The sequence below is a fragment of the Lissotriton vulgaris genome, chromosome 8 (assembly GCF_964263255.1).
Source record: "Lissotriton vulgaris chromosome 8, aLisVul1.2, whole genome shotgun sequence".
Lineage (NCBI taxonomy): Eukaryota > Metazoa > Chordata > Amphibia > Caudata > Salamandridae > Lissotriton > Lissotriton vulgaris.
The window spans coordinates 669,343,175-669,358,733 of NC_141696.1; the positions used below are offsets into that span (position 1 = coordinate 669,343,175).

General features: G+C 41.4%; 1 protein-coding gene across 2 annotated transcripts in view; it reads right to left on the minus strand.

Annotated features, from left to right (window-relative positions):
* Positions 1-15,559, minus strand: part of TOMM70 (translocase of outer mitochondrial membrane 70) — a 227,165-nt gene that overhangs the window by 36,085 nt on the left and 175,521 nt on the right. For both annotated transcript variants that reach the window (XM_086934541.1, XM_086934540.1), the window contains exon 9: positions 9,281-9,397. In XM_086934541.1, coding sequence (XP_086790667.1) covers positions 9,281-9,397 — 117 coding nt within the window. The remainder of the gene's footprint in view (positions 1-9,280; positions 9,398-15,559) is intronic.

The following is a 15,559-nucleotide window of genomic DNA, read 5'->3' on the forward strand; positions in this document are numbered from 1 at the left end:
GAACTCCGACCTCACGATGCTCGGGGACATAGGGACCCCTTTGGTCCTCTTCTCCACAGCCCAAGGCCGACGGGTGCATAGGTGTCCTTAGGCTTCAAGTTGTTCTTACTGGGAGCAGTAATGGTAGAGAGGGTAGGTATGCAGGGGACGTCGAGGAGTCAAGGAGAGGTGTCACCACACTAGACTTGGGCTCTGGAGGGCTGGGGGACCACAATGACACCGTTGGCCCACTTCAAATATGGCTTGGAGCTATGGGTGTAGTAGTGTCTTCAGGTGTCAGGTTTCTGTGGTCACGCAGTTCATCCAGGAGTCTTGGGTTGCCTGCAGGATAGCAGGTCTGCTACTTCTCTGGAGGTTTTGGTTCCTGGGTGAAGTGATGGCTGGTCTCCCGGGGTTTGGGGACTCAGCAGATGCAGGACAAGGCAAATTTTAGAGTAATTGGTGAAGGCATCAGGCGAGCCAGCAGGGTTGGCACCAAGTCAGTTGCTGGATCTTAGATTTTTGCATTATGTGACTCTTCATGTCCTTCGTCTATCAGGTTGGCAAGATCTGCTTTTCTGGTGCCAGGGTCTTCTTTAAACACCAGATTTAGGGGTGTTAAGTAAGTGTAGGCTAGTAACCAATGGGCTACTTACCCTTGGGGGTCACTACGTCCCCTATATGGCCACGTCTTGTGGGAAATGGGCACAACCCAGTCCTAGAGTTCCTAGGTTGGCCGGCACAAGAATGGCTAACTCTGAAAAGTCCTATAGACTTCAGATTAGGCCACCTTAGGGGTGGTAATAGTCTGAGGGTGGGCTTGCCTTCCTGACTAGCTAATTTCCTACCTGTCCAAGTGCCAATGGGCTCTGGACAAAGGAGGTTTGGCCTCCACTCCTGTCAGGGGAGCCAGATTCGCATTTCAAAGGTGTGAACACCCTCTTCCTGTGCAGGCTTTGTTTCTGACCTCTTGAGAGAAAAGGCCGTCTCCATGGGAGGTCAGAAATATGTCTCGGGTGGTAAGCTCGAGAGACCAGTCAGCCAACACACCAGAGGCTGGTAGGTTTTCAGGGGGTACCTCTAAGCTTCCCTCTCGGTGAATGTATTAATAAATCCAACACTGGAATCAGTGTGGGTTTATTAGTACCAGATGTTTGATACCAAACATCCCTATTTTTATTGAAGCCATCAAGTAGCTGGCGAACTTGTTTTCAACCAGTGTCCAGCACGTTGTAAATTGGCTTCCCTGTTCACTTGCATTGGCAGTAATGGAAAGGACCTGCACTGGGGCATATCTGCTCATGCAGATATACCCTCACATGAGGGTTACTGCAACAAAAACCCAGTTTCCTACAAAGAGGAATACATTGACAAATGTACAGCCTAGAACTGAACACAACTATTAAAGCATGAATAAACCAATGCTTCACAATTTCATTCAGTAATAGGAACCCTCCATAACTGCTAAATCCCATCCCGCTTTTTATATGGCACCTACCAGTATGTTGATTCACTACTGGAGAAGACCATGTTTTAGACCAAGCTGCCATTATTTGGTCAACATGAGGCTCATTAAATGACAAGAAGTGGCTCCAAGTAGAAGATTGAGGTTGCAAAATCTTTCAGGAGATTAGCCTGTGTTTCCTTAAACGGGAGTGGCAATCCCAAAACCACTGCTACCCTCCAAACCACTTTTCTCAGTTTGGGACCCCAAGGGTAAATACAGAGCAGATTCTGTGGATCTGTCTAAACCACTTGAATTTTGTAGGACACTGTTGACATTATCATCAATACAGTGTGAGGGAATAGTTGATCTGCCTCATCATCATCATCTGAATGCACTGGCTTAAGACTTTGTGTGGCATCTAAATCAGACCCGAAATGGCATCAGTCTTAAAAAAAGTACTGCAGACGAAATAGAAGAACTAAAGGGGAACCTTCCTCCACACAGAATTGTGCCTTAGATATTGTGTGGCATGACAGTGCAAATTCTCATCAAAGTTGGATAGTAACCCAGGGTCGGATTCAGGACCGATAACCAGTACTGGAAGGGCCCAGATAGGGAGCAAATGTAACGACCTGCAGCAGAAGAATAAAGGCATGGCCAGGCACAGGAGCCACAGAGGGCTAATTTAATTCACTCAGGCTGCAGTGTGGAAGGACCTGCTGGCAGAAGTTCGAGTGGCAGACCCAAATTTCCCTTGAGTCAGAAGGTATGACAGAGGCAGCCGGAATGGAATAGAAAATCTAAAGTAGACGGCAAACTGCTCTGCTGTTGATGATGGCCCGAGGATCTGAGCTACAGTTTCAGCATTGCTTCTGAAGAGGAGCACAAAGCCTGACTCTGGATCCGAGAACAATGGCTAAATGACTGCTAAATGCATGATCTCTCCCTGAAAGAGGAAAGTCTGGATGTTGAAGAGCGATGCTTACCTATTCAGAGCTGCTTCTTTAACTTGACATTTGACTTCATCTTCGACTTACATGAAGAAGCAAATTGGGACTGTCCTCATGATCTGGAGTGGAACCGACCACAATTTCTGTTTTCAGCAACATAAAACTTAGATACCTGGGTCCTGTTGACTTTTGGGTGTAACAGGGAGCATTTGTCACAAGACTTGAAGTTGTGCCATGTGCACATCATAAAATCTATTTCCGGCGCAAGCGACACTGAGGAGCCAGACATCTTCAAAGACAACATCAATGCACACTGTCAAAAAATGTAGGCAAGCAAAAACGCATTGATATAAGGATCCCGAAAGGCTTATTGTCAGAAAAGCAACTGGGTGCACAGCCTAATGTAAGCGCACTGGATATTGGTTACCCATTATCAGGTGGTGCAAATGGGCGAGTGGAAAGCCCTTGGAACCACTCAAAATTAAGTAGACTAAGCTACCAACTGTAGAAATTACGGGGTTACCCAATGCACTCATTCACAGTAAGACATATGTTATATAACATGCGAAAGTTTTGTACAGAAAACAAAGCGACAGAAAATTCTCGGAAACTCCAGAGGGACAGTAGTCCGTTGAGTCCTTTATTATGTCAAACATCCAGCCAACACGTGTTTCATCGCTATTGCGAATCCTCATGGCTGAAAAAACAAATAAGTAACAATGGAGCATTCCTTGTGCGAGAGTACAATCACATTAAAGCCGCATTACATGGTCTCAAACACATTTACAGAACTTCCACTAGTGTAAACCAACAGTATTACACCTTGTTACAACTTAGTGCAACCAAAAGGCATTCGTGTCGAAAGTGCATCTCGGCGCCATCTCATGAATGTGTTGGTGACCCATGAACAAGTGAATAAAAGTAGAGGGTTCTAGTATACATCTTACTAGAAAGAAACGGCGCATTCTATAATGACTCAGTAATACCAAGCATAGTGCGTTCTCGTAACCGCGAGTGCTACTACTCGTGCACGGTTCATTCACACTGCGTGCCATGTGACATGAGAGAGTCACGTGAAATTGTGATTCTATGAAGAAGACCTGTATGTAAAAAAAAAAAATGAAAAAAGGGGAGGAAAAGCCCATCACTATTGTATCCTATGTGTGAGTACCGGGGCAATGAGGAACGAGGTGTAAATACGAGACAAGACAACAATAAAGTTAAGAAGCTCACCGCTCAGCTGGTGATAATTCCGACCCAGCCGGGCCCATGACCGTCAATGTAGAGATCGCAGGGAACTGATCTCCAAACTTAAAAGGGGGCCAAACAATGCGGATAATGTGAAGATGATAGTGACGCTAAATCAAAAGCAGTGACATGTTTGTACATCCAAATTGCAGAAAATAAGCAACCTGATTTCCATGACTGGAAGAGTTTGGGTCTGTCTCAGAGTGATTTGATGAACTTAATGACAGCCAGCAACTTGGAGACACGAGGGAAAATCTCTACGTGTCAAGGGACTACACCTAAGAAGATGTACAATCAACTACGTTAAAGTAACTCAAATGGGATGTCTCTTTCCCAGTGTGAGGATGCTGTAGAAAAAATCGTTGTGTGTCAGATGAAACGTCGTTAGATGCATTGGTCTTCTGATTAAGTAGTAATGTACACTTATTGCATTTAGTGGCGTTCTGAAAAGTTCAAATTGCATCCCATTCAGAAAAAACTTGAAAACCATGTACAATCGGTAACAAGAACCAAATAATCGGCCTTTAATCCATCTTACCTAAAAGGGGCATTATTGTCACAACACACCAGCCTGGAGTCGGGTACGACTTCAGTTGCTATTGAGAGGATGCCAGAAACTGGGAAGGATGTGATAAAATTGAATTAACATCGGGTTCGAGATTACTACAAAACCAAAACTGATCTCCGAAAATGTACCGGAGGATACTCTGGGATCCTACGATTAAGCGCTTACCTTAGTGTCTCTAAGAGCGGCATACAGCGTGTACTCTCCTCGGGCCGTGTTCCTATTTGGACACGTGACCCGGAAATCAGGCGCGTTAAAAGGACGCACCACGTTTACGTTACGTAAGCACTAGAGCGCTGACCTCAAAACAATGCGGCGAATGCAGAAATGCAAGTGAACCCGATTTGAAAATCACAGGATTCTACCAGTGGAAAACCACAGAAACCATGGCTGTTAAGTAAAGACTAATAGTCATCTGAACTCAATAGTGCCCATATTTCTTTTCCCTGTTAAGATTAAATAACGACGGGCCTCTGGAGAAAGTGGGTGTCTCTTGCGAATAGAAGCGAGTAGAATAGAAGTGCAGGTCCCACTCACACGTGACTTGATAACATGTTCACAGTATTGCTCAATGAGCTCATTGGATACAAGGGGTATTACATGCAACCAAGACAAATAGCAACTGATTGTCAAACGTTAAACATCAAAATTAATTTAAACTGATCAGTTCTTCTTATTGTGACGTCCTGAATTCAGCAGCATGAGGAAATTGGTATATTGCCATATTGTAGGTGAAATTTCAATGTCAACTCGAAGCCTAAAATAAGTCAATTCAGCAGAAAGATTGTTCATTTAAGCAACATAATGATAGTAGGAAGGTGAGATACATGTATAACGTGCCTTCCCAATAGTTAAGTGATCATGAACTAAATAAAGTGCAATACATGTTCAATAAGCAATGGTCTAGATAATTAGTCTGAATACAGTAAACAACAAGGTCATTACATAACCTAAACATTCTTGAGATAAAGACTTAATCCCCCAGGAAATACTGCATCTCCTGGTCATAATTAAGTCAGTGCTCAACAGTACGCAAGCGCATGATCCACATGGCTTCAGCGCGTCTTAAGTTGAGTTCACAAGTCCCTCCTCTGACTCCTAGCGGAACCATGTCAATGCCAAAAAATCTTACAAGTTTATTGGTGTCTCCATTTTGGCAGGCTGCGACATGCAAGGCCACTGGATATATAGGGTCACATTTGTGTATTGCTCTTAAATGTTCAGTAATTCTGTCCTTAAGGGGTCTGATGGTGCTCCCCACAAAAAATTTGCCACAGTTACATTCTATGATGTACACTACAAATTTGGTTGTACAGTTAATGTTGGTTTTAATGGTAAAATGTTCACCCCCTGGACCAGTAAACTGCATGGTGCCATGTTGGGCCCATCTGCACATCGTGCAGAAACCACACTTATAGAAACCCACACAGTGATGTGTCATCCAAGTTGTGGGGGTGGTATTGCGAGGAACAGTGGGACTGAGTTTGGTCCTAAGTGTATTTCCTCTCCTGAAGGAAATCTGTGGTTTGTCAGAGATACATTTTACAAGTGCCCTTTCAGATTTTAAGAGCCCCCAATGTTTGGTGAGACTTTTCCGTAGCGTGCCATGGAGGGAGTTAAAATCAGTGATCAACCTGACCGTTTCAGTTTGTGATGATTTGGAATTGTGTGCCAGTAAGGTGTTGGATCTCTTCACTTTCCAGACTCTTTTTTTCGGCTTTACGTATTAAATTAGCTGAGTAGCCTCTTGCAGAAAATCTCTCTTTCATACTGTCTAGACATTTCCTAAACTCCAAGTCTTCACTGCAATTCCATCTTGCCCTCAGAAATTCACCATAAGGTATTGCGTTGATTTGGTGTGGAGGATGTGAACTGGATGCATGCAGGATTGCATTGCATGCTGTCAACTTCCTGAAAAGCCTGTTCTGTTGACAGTTTGAGGAAACATAGAATTCCACATCCAGAAATTCAATGTTTGTCCTACTCCAATTCATTGTGAATTGTATTTCCCATGAGTTGTCATTCAAGTGTTTGAAAAAGCTGTTCAGAATTTCTTCTGAATCTGACCATATCAAGATGCAATCATCAATATACCAACCCCCAAAAATATTGGAGTCGATATATTGAGCGCCTTTAATACCCCAAATCAGATCAGACTCTAGTGTGCCCATAAAAAGGTTCGCAAAAGCGGGTGAAAATTTGGAGCCCATAGCAACACCTCTTTTGACGATACCAAGTTTGGTCAAACATAAAAAAATTATTATTCAACACAAGTTCTATCATGGTGGATAGCATGACTGTGTGTTGCCACAATGACGCTGGTCTGTTGTGTAAAAGTTTATTCACCGCCTGCAAGCCCAGGTCCATGTTGAAACTAGTGTACAATGACACTACATCCATTGTCACTAGTAGTGAACCAGGTTGCCACTGGATGTCTGCCAAGGTGCTCAAGATATGTTTAGTATCCTGTATGTAAGAGGGTAAATTTCACACCAAGGGACCCAGGAAAAGATCAACATATTCAGCAATTCTTTCTGTAGGGCCCCCCATACCAGAAACGATAGGTCTCCCTGGTGGGAAAGGAAGATTATTATGTACTTTTGGTAAAGTATAGAGCCAGGGATAAGCGAGTCTGAAGACTTTCAGATAAAGGTATTCATCATCATTAATTAACCCAGATTGTTTCCAAATTAATAGCTTAGAGTTAATCTCCAGTGTGAGTGGACCCATGGGGTTATAAGTAAGGCGTTCGTAGCAGGTATTGTCTCCCAGTTGATCGAGAATTTCTTGTTGGTAGTCAACGCGGTCCATCACCACCACGTTGCCACCTTTGTCTGCCTCTCTGATAGTGATTGCCTCAGTGTCGACAAGTGTAGATAGGGCTAGCCTCTAAAATGAGTTAGATTGTCCTTATATTTAAACATTCTGTCTTTTCGCAAGCGATTCAGGTTGTCAAGATCTTTAATCACACGTTTGTGAAAATTGTCTATAGCATTGCCACCAGGTAATGTCGGAATCCATCGGGATTTAGATTCAAGACCACTTGCAATGCTATAATCAGATTTAATGTTTAATTCTTCTAATACCCTGTTCATATCAAAAGGAGAATCCTCCATATCAGTTAGAGACAAGAGAAGAGGAGTTGTTTGTATGTCCTTTATTGATAACGAGTCAGTAGTAGCCAGTGCAGGAATATTCTTAGCCCCTCTATCTCTCTTGTCCATCCCAAAAAAATGTTTTTTTAGTTTAAGATTTCTCACAAATTTAAAGATATCTATCTTTAATTTACAAATATCCCCTGTGGCATAGGGGTTGAAATTAAAACCCTTACTTCATAGTGAGATCATGTCCGTAGTGAGTTGAAAAGAGAGGTTAATAACCTGTACTTCCCTGGCACTAGCCCTATTCAGTTCTTGTTGCTCCCTGATCTCAGTTTCCTCCTGTATTCTTCTGAGCTTGCTACCCCTGCCCCTCCGGGTTTTGGATCTGATTGATTTCTTTGAGGGATGTTCCTATTGCCTTTCCTGAAACGTAATACCTCGCGAAAAAAAGCAGAACTGCCTTGTTCCGCTCTGTCCAAGCTGTCAGTAGCGCCTCCATTTGTGCTGACAGAGTTCAGTGAGGTATTACTAGAGGAAATAGAAGCAGGTTCTGTGCTCGCTTTATTTCTATTGTCGGATCTGGAATTGTTAGGGATCAGGGAGTCCTATTTCTTGTCGTATGTAAAAATCCTTCCCTGTGCATAATCTAATTATTCTCTTCTCAATTGTCTCGCTTTTCTGTTTTTAATATCAGATTGGTGTTTCAGCGAGAAATCATCCAGAATGGTGTAGTTCTTCACCGTTGCTTCAGGTAAATTTAGGTCCTTGATTTCTTGCTCAAGAACAGAAATTTCCGCTTGTAGTTTAGCAACTTTGCGCTCTGCACTAACAATCAACAGTTCCCTAAGGGCAATTGAGTTGTTGGTGAGTGTTTCCTCCCATTTGATCATAAGATCAGCATCAAGGTCATCATAAGTGGGGAAGAATTGACCTCTAAGGCCTCTAGGGATACGTTTCAGTCGTAAGTACTGTTTCAGTGTGGTTCCGTCCCACCACTTAGAGTTCTCTTGTTTTTTCAGTCTCTCTAGTTTAAGAAACTTTTCTTTTAAACCCTCTTTGCGAGGGGGGTTGGTGCTAGTGGAAGCAGATTGGGTAGACATACCTTTGGCTAAGTTCTCAAACAATTCTTCTGCCACTTTGCTGCGATCCATATTAGGAGGCAAACAACGTATTGGCTCTAGGAGTAATCTAGATAAAAAAGAAGGGGGGTTTAAGTAGTGCGTGGCGGCTACCCAAAACTGACAGAAAATGTAAGGATCCCGAAAGGCTTTTTGTCAGAAAAGCAACTGGGTGCACAGCTAAATGTAAGCGCACTGGATATTGGTTACCTATTATCAGGTGGTGCAAATGGGCGAGTGGAAAGCCCTTGGAAAAAACGCATTGATGATCAGTAGAAGCAGAGCTCTGGATCAGCTAGGGCCACAGAAAAAAGAAATTAGGTCAGAGCATTATCACCTCTTTAGGTGGAACAGATTTGTGAAGGAGGATGATGGTGGTATCTGCCAGCATATTACAAGAGTTTCTAGATACAGTCTGGAGCCCGGAAAGATTAAAAAGGTGAAGATTCAACATTTATAATTATACAACAAAAAATACCTTTTCTCTCATTAAAATCAGGAAGCACTATTACATTTTCACACTGTACCTACATCATCAAATAGACACTTCCATTGCACCCACAGAGTATCGTAGTCCTCTATAAAGTATTCCACTGACACTTGGAGCCATATGTACACTTTGTAAAAAGCCCAAATCAAGTAAGCAAAAGAAAGTATGGTGGTGCTACGGTCTGTAGTGATAGACTAATGAGATAAATTTGGGATCAAAATAATTGATTAAAAAAGACATGAGGAATGAATTGATTTATCAGTAGAAGCAACTGCAAATGCAATACGAGTGAAAAGGGTATATTTTCTAGTCAGCATTTAACATTAATTACCTTGTTGAACAAATATCAATGTTTAACAATTCAAAGGATATCAAAACCCACCTGAGCGAAGAGCGCATAACCTTCTGCACACCGTGGAAATCTTAATATGACATCCTCAAAGCCATTCATGGCTGTTTGAACTTGCAGAGAATTACTACCCGTATATGCTTGTCGATACTAAAATAAATAAATAATAGGTTTGACAAATCACAATAGGAAAAAAAGTTGTCAAATGAACTTTAGTGTACACATTTAGTAAAATACATGTATAGCAAAGAATTTACAAAACTGCTAAATAAACACCAACACATTTTGCTTCTGTTACCTGAATAGCACATCTTTGCCACTGGTAAGGCCATGTAATTCAGTTAGTTTTATGGAATGTACACTTCCCCTACATCTGTGATTTTGTGGGCATCAAGTCAGGAGAGGTTTATTGTATATTTTTAATACTTTGAGTAATAGTTTTTGAGTGAATGTGCTGCGGACTGTAGCCCAGGAGAGGGCCTTGCCAATTAATACTTCCTTAGTCAAGAACTAATTGGGTGTGTGGCCAGCTGGTAATAATATATTTTAATTATAAAAGAATAGTAACCAATAAGTCATACAAAAAACGATATGTAGTCTAAAAAAGTTAATCAGAAAATTGTTGTAAATAGGGGAAAAACAATCTAGGAGGAGGCCTGTTAATTAGGAGAGAGACAGGAATATACAGTAAAAAAAGATATCTGAGCATATAGAAAGCAAGTTCAGTGCTAAGGTTTAAAAATGTTTGTAAAATAACAAAATTAAAAATTAAGGGAAAAGGAATATGAACTTGATTGAGGGATAGGATTTAAAGGAGGAATTCCAATGGAAGTACAAAAAAACTGTGAAAGTAAAAGAGTAGGGAGCAGTGCTAATGGGAAGTGACAACGGGGTGAGATAGACCAGAGTTGAATGTGAATGTGAGTGGTGTCAAAGGAAGAGAGAAATATAGGGTTTAGGGAAGGAGAGGACCATTGTGCAAACATTAGAAAAAAGCAGAACAGAGGGGCAACCAAATTAAACCCACCAAACAAATCAAAGGCAATAAAACAATACAGTGTAAAAAATACTTTCTTGCACAACACTTTTTCAAGATAAAAGGAAATAGTAGTTGAATTTTTTTTTCTAAAATCTGCTGAGGTCCACTGTGGTCAAACCACGTTGGCCAGATTGGGGGAGGGGGGATGTGATTCTTGGCTGCATGATTCAGATTTCTTATGATTATGTTTGTGTCAGAGTACAGTGAGAAAAAGAAAGACAGTGTGTATGTTTTTTGCTCTGGGAGGGTGACTTCCATATTGTTTCACATTAAGTGTTGACTTCTTTGTCACATTAGTTTGGGCAGAGCAGTGGTCTCTTGTAGAGTTTCATACAACAGTTTAAATGCTGTGGTGCATCAGTACACTTTGTTGTGCTAGATAAGATGGAGAGGCCCAATTTCTGTTTTTTATGCAGTTTTTATATTTATTATCACTGGATTGCAACAAACTGTCACCACACTCTACCTCCATATCATTTCATTTCTCTCTGGCTGCATGTAGGTAATGGCATGAGGAAGAGCATGTTTTAAGATGGAAGGTGGTGCATGGGTAACTTAAACATAGCTACTCATTCAAGTTACTAAGTTCAAGTTTTTTTCTAATAGCCTGAAAGGAGGCAGCTGCAACATTAACAATAGGGTGAAATAAAAAGGTCTAACCACTTCAAGAACCAAGATTAAGAACAATGTTTACAAAAACAGTGGGGTCCTGTCTGAAGTATTTGCTTTACATTTATCAGACTGGGACAAATCTCTGACAAACCATCCAAGAGGTTCAGCAGTAAACAATTTTAGCATAGATTCTTCTTGGCAGCACCATATTCTAAACAGAATAACACTATAGACTGTATGTGTAACAGAAGACAATTCTTTCAGAGGAATGCAATGGCAAAGTTCAATTCGGGTGTACTCAGGCCCCGTATGCCCCAGCTGCAGTGCTATCTGGATCCTTGGTAACAAATGTTTGGTCATGGGCGAACAAGGATCACATGTGTGCCATGACCTAGGCCCGTCTCACAGATTGCAGTCTTGCTAAGACCAGGATGGGCATCTAAAGTGCTTCCCTCTGGTGGTGGAAGGATACTGCCTTCACCTGGAGTTAAGCAGCTTGAGGGCAGTGGAAAAAAGAATGGAACACTGCACCAAATGAGCTGTCCAATCTTCTGCATGGTTTGCAAGCCCTGTATGCCAGAAGGGGGCTGCAGTGAAGCTTAAGGCCGTGGCCCTGGTGCAGCACTGTGGTGAAGAGAAGGCTGTCACCCTATGGAGTGCTTTGACTCGTAGAACTACGGCACCTTAAGTGCATGGTTCGCAACCCCCATATGCCAGTTGGGGGCAGCGGTGAAGCTTAAGGGCTGTCAAACTAACGCAGCACTGTGGTGAAGAGAGGGCGATCATACTCTGCAGTGCTGTGACCCAAAGAGGGACACTGCCTGAAGAGCACATTTCGCAACCCATATATGCCATCTGGGGGCGGCAGAGAGTCAGTGCCCATGAACTGTGTTCAATTGTGTACTCAAAGACGCTACTTTGTCATCTTAAGTCAAGTAGCATCTCTGGTCTGCCACCCGAGATACTAACCGCGACATGGTAGCCAGACACCGTGCCAGCTGCAACAAGACTACTACTCATCACCGGCACAAGCTGCCATGGACCTCAACCCAGGACTGCTGAATGCTCCTGTGCCTTCAGCCTCATCCTTAGCGGGAGTGGGTAACACTGAACATCGAGTCATAGAGAAATTGTGGGGGAATACACTCTGATTGAAGAGCCAAATGTGTTGAGCCACTTGAGCATTGAATAGCCATAGTGGGATTTTGAAGACTCATTCTCTAGTGGGACTTAGACTGGGTGTTGCCTCACATAAATGGGGTATAACCTCAGTCCGTAGATAAAAGAGCGGGAAGCTAGTACCCACGTGGACAGTGCTAGTATACAGACCTTATGAGACAGTGTTATTATTAAGTGTTCATAAGTTGCGTACCCAACAATCGGGGGCATCCCCACAGGCACGACACGGCCCCAAATGGTGTTGTGAGAGTCTATAATTTTTGAATAAACGTCAATACTCGAATCTTTGTTCACTTCTTCATATTTATTTTGTTCATATGAATTTATTTATTTCATACACACATTAATTTTCAAGTAGTTATTTGATTCTCCTCATGCTCCAATGCATTTCGGGAATAAAACCCTTCCTCAGGGAACAACAAGCTGTAAACAATATAAATGTATGTCTTACTACATGAGGGGACACTTTAACTGAATAAAACAGTTAGAAGTGGAAGATTACATATGGTGCTGTGAATCAGAGAGAACGTGACCAGGGTATTAGAACAGAAAAGTGAGGTTAAATTGCGGCTATCTAACCAGTACCTTGATCCCCTTCAAAATCAGGAGCGGCTAATGGCAGGGAAGTTAGTTTGTGGTTATAGATCATTCAATTTGGCCTACGCGAGGTAAACTCCATGTTGCATAGCGCTTAGGAAAGTGGATTAACCCCTGTCGATATCGTCTTAAGCGTAACTCAATTATTTCCGTATACCTATATCACTGCTGCAAACACATTATTCTTAAAAGTAGTAGTGCAGTTTATGTGATGGGTTACAAAACGACGACCTCCGTTTGATTACTGGTGTAGCTAAAAACGTTAACTTCTGTCGGTTTCGACGGCCAAACATGCAATAACTTTACCCGGTTGCAATAATTTGCTTACGGGAGTGATCGCGCCTCGGCGTGCTCAGTTTCAATGGTACTCTGTCAGTTCATGGTTGTGTATGTCCCATTCGGTGAGAAGTTAAAAAAGTGCTGTACAAAATATCAACAGAAATGACAGACTAGGTTGTGGGCTTCACGGCCATCATCTTGAAATGGGGTATTGAAGGGTGAATATGATATCTCATTCTAAATATGCTCAACAATGACATACTTTTTTGTGAATTCTTAGTATATACACCATATACATACGGCGTGATGACAACATTTTTTTTAATAACGAGGTTCAATATAAGATAAATCCGAACATCAACTAAACTCTGAAGGTCCCTTAATGTGTTTGTAGTACACCTGTGATTGTAACAGAAAAGAAGCGAATGACAGAAAAACATTGCATTGCTAAATGTTAAGATCCCGGTCTTACAATAAAGTTCAAATTGTCTGATTACATGGATCTCCCAAAGACTGCTATAGAACATAGATATATTCTATAAGGGATCTATAAATAGCAAGTGTATGCCATCCTATCGTTCATCCCGAATGGTTTCAAGACGTTTTATCCAATAATTCGCTCTTTGTAAGAGGTATTTATTATTGTCTCTTCCCTCCTCTTTTTTGATGACTTCCAAAATTAAAAAATTGAGTTGGCTGATGTTATGCTGCCTTTCTATAAAATGGCTGGCTACTGTGAATTTCAAATTTTTCTTCCGTATGTTGGATTTGTGTTCATTCAGTCTGGTTTTTATCTTACGCTCTGTCTTGCCAACATATCCATGGCCGCAAGGCATTTTAATAGCGTTTGTGGTGTCGCATGTCGCTGTTACTCGTAATTTGATGCTATTGCCTTTACATGGGTGAGTTATGGTATGTCCTTTAATGGCATTATTACAAGTGCTGCAATTGTGACATGGTATGGTGCCTTTGTATGTAACTCCCACTTCTTTATTGGGATGTTTCAGTATCTCTCCTATGTTCCTGCTTCTTTGGTATGCAAAGATAGGTAATTCTTTGAATAGATCATTGAACTTGTGTTCTTGCACTAAAATAGACCAATGCTGTTTAATGATCCGTCGATATGCCTTGCTCATTTTCGAATATTTTGAGACTACAACTGAGTTCATTTTTAGAAGTAGTTCATTCGTGGTCTTTGCTCACTGCAATTCATGGCCTGTTCCACTACTGTCTTCGGATATCCTCTGTTTACAAACCTTTGTTCCATTTCATTTAGTCGTTTGGTGACTGCACTCGGTTGCGATACTATCCTTTTTACCCTGAGCATTTGAGAGTATGGAAGATGTTGTTTTAAACTATCTTGGTGGAAACTGTGATAGTGTAAAATATTGTTGCGATCTGTTGATTTACAATATAGGTCTGTTGCAAATCCTGTTGCCGTTCTTGTGATTTCAACATCTAGAAATGTTATAGTTTGCTCTTGGATTTCCGACGTGAACTGAATTCTTTCATCCACCTGATTTAACTCCTGAAATGCCTCTGTAAGCTCTATTTTAGGTCCGCTCCATAATAGGAAGATGTTGTCAATATATCTGAGAATCAATTTAGCGTGGGTCTTCAAGGGTGTTTAGTGAGTATGTATTCTTCTTCATATCTTTCCATGAACAAATTGGTATAGGCAGGCGTTGCCAAATTGTCTATAGAAGTGCCTGACTGTTGGAGAAAAAACTGTTCCTTCCATTTAAAGTAACTTTGGATTAAAGTAAAACACAGTAGTTCCATTACAAAAATTTGCATATCTGAATCCAAGTCTGTTTGTAACAATGTGTTCAATAGCCTCTATACCCAGTTGATGCGGTATTGAAGTATATAGGACTTGTACGTCCTTGGTACATAAAAGGATACATTCATCCATCTCTAATGTGACCTGTTGAAATTTATTCAAAAATCTCTTCTGTCTTTGACATAAGTTTTCATTTTCGTCACTCTTGGTTGAAGGTACATATCCAAAAATTGCCCAATAGGTTGATGTATGCTTCCCTTCGTAGAGTACGATTGGGCGAAAAGGTGGGTGTTGGAGATCCTTATGTATTTTGGGTACCATGTATATTATTGGGCTTCTCTGGATGTCTTGTATCAAAAAAAAATGTGTTCTCTCATTAATGGTGTCATTTTCATATCCCTTGGTGATGACTGATTTTACTTGGTTTGCAAAACAGTTGGTGGGATTCTTTTCCAATTTCATGTAGGCGGTTTGATCTGACAGGTGGTTGTCTACCTCGTTTTCATAGTGCGTGGTGTTTAAGACCTCGACAGCTCCTCCTTTGTCTGCCTTCTGGCATGTGATCTTGGGACTGTTCGCAATGTTCTTAAGAATTCCTATTTCTTTCTGCGCAAGGTTACCTTTTCTCGGTCGTTTAGAAAAGTTTAGTTTGGATAAATCGATTTTTACTAAATTCTCAAATAGATCTAAAATCTTATGACTGATAGGTGGCATGTATGTACTTTGTGGTGTGAGGCCTCGTGGTTGGTTTTTTTGTGCAATACATTGGTCTTGTACCACATTTTCTTTTTTTTTTTCTTTTTATCCAAGACCTTTATTCATA